Below are 6,000 nucleotides of genomic sequence, written 5' to 3' on the forward strand. Positions count from 1 at the left end.
GGCAGCCCCACTGTGGGGTCAGGACTCCCAGTGCGAGGCGCCCACCGAGGGCGGGGAGCACCGTCCCACTGCGCTGCCAGGGCCCCCGTGCCACATGTGCCTGGCTTCCAGAGCCAGTGAGCAGCTGCGGAAATGGCCACCCAGAGGCTCCCAGGTGGGTGACGGGGTTGAGGACCGTCGCTGGGGTAATGGGCTGTCACTTGCACACCCTTTTGTAGATGCCAGGGTTACGCAGGGGAACTAAAGGGAAACCTTCAGCTGTTGCTTGTGGATAAAAGGGCATTTGTTCCAAATCTAGTGACAGAGAGAGACAGTTCCAGGGTCTCTGTTCTCCATGACAGAACTGGGAACAGATCAGCTGGAACTTGGTGGTTTCAACATCAGAGCGGAGAGGTGGTACTGGGCGACTGGCGGACAGCTGGCTGCAGGACAGGTGTGTATCTAGCAGCCTCTCCCTAGCGAGAAGCTGGCGTGCGGAAGCTCCCCGTGCCCCCGCCACCCTACTGAGTCCAAACTGCAGGGAGGAGGAAGGCATGTGCACTTTTTCAAAGCTCCCCAGGCAATTCGCCTGTGCTCCCCAACACCTGGCAGCTGCCTGGCCAGCTGGCAGGGCAGCAATGGCGTCCTCCCGAGTCTCTCCAGCTCGCCATCCTGTCTAATTTAAAAATAGCTCCAGAGTGAGGGTGGGAATCACAGGGCTGCCCCACCCGAGGAACCTGCACTGTCCCAGTCGTGGGTCACCCAGAGTCAAAGGAGGCTCCACGATTATCGCTCAATCCTCAGGTCCCAGCAGAAAGGGGCCCTTGGTTGGGGGTGATATGTTAAACAATTGAACCCTTTGTATCCTGTCTTAAAAAAAAAACATTTTATTTATTTATATTTTAGACAGAGGGGAAAGGAGGGACAAGAGAGGCAGGGAAACACCAATTTCTCACACTCCCCCAAACAGACACCTGGCCTGCAACCCAGGCATGTGCCCCATGGGGAATCGAAAAGGTGACCTTTAGGTTTGCGGGACAACACCCAACCCACTGAGCCACTGCGGTCAGGGCCCCTTGGTATCCTTTCTTGCTGGACCTCAGTTAAAAGCAACATATGGGTCTCCACGTCAAATTTGCTGTCCCCGGGGAATGTGTGCACAGATGTGGGCGGGCCACGAAGACCCGGGCCTGGGTCTAGGTCAGCCCGGCAAGTCTCTCCCACTCATGGACCTCAGTCTCCCCTCTGGAGAAGGCAGGGGCTTTGCTCGAAGAGTGTAGGACTCCTTTCGGTCTTAAAAATCCAAACCCAGGCTAAGACTTAGAGGAGTTACTGTCTGCATTCGACAGAGAATTCCACCTTTCACAAAGATGCTGGGTGTGATTAATGACTTCTAGCCTGTCCCCAACCCCCTCAGTGACAGGCTGAGAAGCAGTCTCTTCCCCAGCCAGGGCAGAGAGATGACAGGACAGGCTGGAGGGGCCACTAAGCCGTGGCTCTCTGGGCAGGCCTGGGGTGTCAACCCTAATCCGCGATTAGTGGGAATCGAGTTGGAGGGAGGGCACAGAGAAACTGCACAGCTGGCCGCTGTGGTCAGGGAACATGCAGAAACACACGCCTGCTCAGCCACACTGCCATCAGGGCGGCAAAGGGCCGGCCTAGGACGGGGACGGTATGTGACAAGTCGGTAGGAAGGAGCAGAGTTCCCCAGATCCCATCTGCCTGCAAGACCTTCCATATGAACTCAAGACAAGCAACGCTCCCGGGCACTGGGAACACAACCAGAGCCAGTCCACAGCCACCCAAGGCCGTCAGGGATGCCCCTGCGCTGCTTTGAGCTTGAACCCCGTACATTATAGCCCCTCCCAGGCAGAAGTCTGGAGACACTGCTGTCTCCAACTCTGCGGTGCATGGTCAATAGCAGACAGAGAACAGAGAAAGCTCAGAGAGAACACAAACGAGCCCAATCTCTCTTTCCACTCCCTGAACACATGGCCCGCCCTGCTCCCACGAAGTCAAGTGATTTGGTGAAAGGTTTTCTTTCGAAACCTTCGGTTCCTTTAGGGTTCGCCGCTTCACCTGACCAACCAGACTTTCCAGAGAGGAATCTCCAACACCCCAGGGCAATCTGGGAGCGGGGTCTAAGGCAATCCCGTTTTCTGAAGCCAATCGAGAAACGGCAGTAAATGAGAGCAGAATGGGCTAAGGGGGGCTCCTCCCCTCACACACAGAGGACAGGGTCCTGCCGCTGCACCCAAAACTCCACGAGGAGGCCCTGGGTTAGAGGGACAGACCCTGCAGGCTGCTCACGCAGCGCTCCCCTGAATTTTAGAGAGAGCAGGGACAAGGCTCCTGCTCGCTCATGCCACCAGCCAAGGTGGGCTGAGCCCCAGAACCTGATCTGTGATACTGGGTCAATCAATGGTCAGCGACAGCAGCCTGGTGGGGAAACAGGTCTGTGTTTGCTCCCCTGGGTGAGGTCACATGGCTTAGGGCTCCCACAAGAGATGCAGCAGTTCCCAGGGCCAGGAAATGTCCAACTTCTCGACACTAGAGGCACAGATTCTAGGCACCAAGACAGACAGCAGGCAACTGACCTTGAAGCATTTTTTTTCATTCATATGCACCGCTGTCTTGTTTTTCAAACCCATGGACGTGTGAGTGAAGGCCGCGGCACAAAGGCCAGGCACAGGGCCCATCCTGGGACACTTCGAAGGCTGATGCGTCCGGGCATACTGCATTCGCTACTTCCAAAGCCAGGGCCACAGGCTTCTCCCCTGGCCGCACGTGCCTGGGCAGGGCCTGATGCGAAGAGGACCGGCAGAGGCTGGGAGGCATCTCCCCACTCCCACCCAGCCCTAGCTCCTGCCCAGAAACAGGGGACACCAGGAATTTGTCATTAAACTGAGATGTCTTAGAAGTAAAAATAAGTCACCATGTCATTAATTCTGGGAGAAACAAAACCACAGGAATGCGCGGCACCAGTTGGGTCACAAGCCCCTGAGTTTCGTTTGGGGTGGGAGGTGGCTGGATTCCAAGGCTAGCTCCACCGAGCGTGGGCCGAGCGCTCGCCGAGTGGCTGGGTGGGTTACCTAACCTCTCCAGACCTCAGTTCCACACATGGGAAGTGCTGGCAGGCCCCGGGGATGTGAGGATTCCCAGACGTGCACCTAAAACACCTCATACTATGCCTGGCCGTGGCTGGCTCTCAACAAATGGTCACTAAGTTCACACGCCAGGAAATGCAAGCCAGTCTTTCAGAAATACATTCTTGGTGAAATACAGCTCTACAGATGGAAGCGTATTTGGGTCACAGTTATTCATACATCAGGTGCAAAAGCAGAAAGTGCCCAGGCGGGAACCAGAATCCGCCTGGGACTCCAGGGAGGGCTGATAGGATCCAGAAGGGAACTGCCCCCTATGACAAGTCTCTCCCACAGCCAGTACCTGACACACCGCATGTGTGGCAAATAGGGTCTTGTCACTTAGTCTTGAGTCCCCGTCAAGGGTCGTCTGCGCCCCAGGATCTTTCTCCTAACTTCCAAGGATGCCCTCCCAGGGGAAGGCTCATTTAGGATCAGTCAAGGGCTGCCTGAGGCTGTACAGGAGGCTCTGGGCCGACGGCCGGCAGCCGCGCCCGGCCCCGCAGCCCCACCACCGCTCTCGCAGAAACTCACCCCTTTCCGTCTGGCCTCCTGATTCAGGGCGGCCACCCAAGCGGCCTGCCACTGGCTCCTCCAGCTGTTCAGCGTCAGAATCCAGCAGAGCAGCACGTCCGACTCGGGGCGCTGGTCCTCGCCCGGCTCCGCCGCCCGCCGCGGGGGCCGAGATCGCGCCCTGGCCAGCGCCCACTGCGCCAAGTACAGGCCCACCGTGCCCAAGGCCACAACGAAGAGCGACACCAAGACCAGCCACTGGACCTCACCGAGCCACGAGTCCAGGCGGGACATGGTGATGGCGCATACCCGGCGCGCCTCGCCCCACAACTTCCCAGGGCAGCCCCTGCGGGACGCGGAGCCCGCGGCGGCGGGCTCAGGACATCAGCCTGCGGCCGGCAGGGTGCGCGGAGGGGCGCAGAGGGCTGGATCTGGGCGGCTGGCGTCGCGGGCCCAGGGCCCCGGACGCGGGGCCCGGAGCCGGGAGCAGGGAGACCGGGCGGGGCGAGCAGGAGGAAAAGCCGGCCCGCACACGGCGGCCACAGCCCGGGACTGTGCCCCAACCCGGCACACCGGGCAATGGGGACGCGGCGATCGGCGTTCCCGACTCGGCGTCTGGGCAGTTCCCGGGGCCGCGGCCAGGCGCGCTTCCTCCAGCGCGCGCCGCCCCCGGCGTCCCGCCTGCTGCCCAGCAGTGGCCGGAGAGGCTCCGGCTGGGGGCGGGACCGGGTCCGAGGGGGAGGGGCCTCGCTCGCTGGAGCCCCGGTCACCCCCGCCCCCTTAAAGGCCCCGCGCGTCCAGCCCCTGTGGGCGGTGCCTCGCCACCGCTCTGGACTCAGGTCCGGCCACGTGCGCGCGCCACCCGACCCCGCCCGCGACTTCCCGCGGGTGGCCGCAGCGCGGTGCCCCTGCCGGGGGGCACCGGGCGCGGCTTTCTCCGGTGCTGACATGCTCCCGGCGTGGCGACGCAGCGCGACAGCGCGGTGCGCGGGACTTTCCAATGAGCCGGATTCCAGGGATACTGTGGGGCGGGCGTCTCGGCCTCCCTGGGCGTGCGCGCGTGCATGTGCCTGTGTGTGCACGCCTGTTAGCGCCTGTGCGTGTGGAAAGGTGATTTCTAGGATCGCCGTGTGTCCTCCACCATGACGGTGCCTGGTTTTGACATAGTTGGAAAGTCCCTAGAAATCCACAACTCACACCCCAGTCAGGAGGGCCTGGACACTCCGCATCTTCGAGCGGATGTGTTACTCGTTAAGCTGTAGCCACGCTTGTGTCCGGCGGCCCCGCCCCCCTGCGCTGCGCCCCTCACCTTGCAGTCAGCCCCCGTCGGTAGGAAATGCCACAGGATAACTAGCCTACAATTCTGCAAGGCCTAAATCCTAAAATGATGATTCACTGGTATTTTCTGCGGCTACATGAAGGGGATTTGCCCTTGAATTGAGTTGGTGAGAGCTGGCACTTAGCCCGTTGTTACCTCGCCAGTCTGCTGAGGGGCCAGTCATGCGTCAGCCCAGCGGGGATTCTGGCTCTGCCCCGGCAGCTCAGGAGTGCTCACTGGTCCCCCTCAGCCCCTCCCCGTCTCTGCATGGGGTGCCTTGGAACCTGGCAAGGGGGAGTTTGCTAAGAAGACGGGCAAGTTCGGCAGATCTGAGATTAGGATCTAAACCTGGTTCACAGGCTAGTGGCATTTGTTGTCAGCTATGATGCAAAATCCCTGGAACAACAGAGCAAAGAGAACCACAGGTATTGTGATGGATCTGCCCTGGATACCAAGTACGAAAGACGGGGAGTGAGGTGCCGCCTAAAAAGAAGAGGTTAGTGTAATAATAGATGCAGAAGTGTGTATGTGCACGCACTTGCGTGCACGCCTTGCGCAAAGGTCCTGAGGCCTGCACGTAGTAGCTCGGAGCTCCCTCCGTACCCTGAGGTGGGGTGCAAGGGGGTGGTGTGAGGGCAGGGGCAGGCAGGGGTGGGCTGGGGCCTGCAACTAGAACTTTGCAGGTAGTAGATTGAGCCACTGAAAAAGAGGAGCAATACACTGTCGGAAGCACATAGTGAAAAAATTGCATTTTACAAATATCACGTCCAGCAACAGGTGGAGAGGAAGCTGGTTTGGGAAAAAAGTGCAGGGGAAAGAAAGCCCAGCTAGAGGGTGACCCTAAGTTCCCTGAGGAGGGTTCAGTTAGGCAGGAGCACAGCAAGGGGTGGGAGGGCGGGCCCCCACAGGAGCGGGGATTCCTTGCGTAGAGGCCGGAGACCAGGAGGGGAGAGTTTGACATTGTGGGGCTGAGAGCAGCAGGAGGGCGAAAGAAGTTTACCCCAATGGCCCTGATTTCCTTAGAGAAAAAGGAAGGAGTTGGGAGGC

General features: G+C 59.7%; 1 protein-coding gene across 2 annotated transcripts in view; it reads right to left on the bottom strand.

Annotated features, from left to right (window-relative positions):
* The window catches only part of C2CD2 (C2 calcium dependent domain containing 2), a 48,419-nt gene extending 44,423 nt beyond the window's left edge, over positions 1 to 3,996 (bottom strand). For both annotated transcript variants that reach the window (XM_054578631.1, XM_054578622.1), the window contains exon 1: positions 3,657 to 3,996. In XM_054578631.1, coding sequence (XP_054434606.1) covers positions 3,657 to 3,929 — 273 coding nt within the window. In that variant the 5' untranslated portion in view covers positions 3,930 to 3,996. The remainder of the gene's footprint in view (positions 1 to 3,656) is intronic.
* Positions 3,997 to 6,000: the final 2,004 nt, after the last annotated feature.

The sequence above is a fragment of the Pteronotus mesoamericanus genome, unplaced genomic scaffold (genome assembly GCF_021234165.1).
Source record: "Pteronotus mesoamericanus isolate MK-2021 breed Mesoamerican mustached bat unplaced genomic scaffold, CSHL_Meso_final contig_116, whole genome shotgun sequence".
NCBI lineage: Eukaryota > Metazoa > Chordata > Mammalia > Chiroptera > Mormoopidae > Pteronotus > Pteronotus mesoamericanus.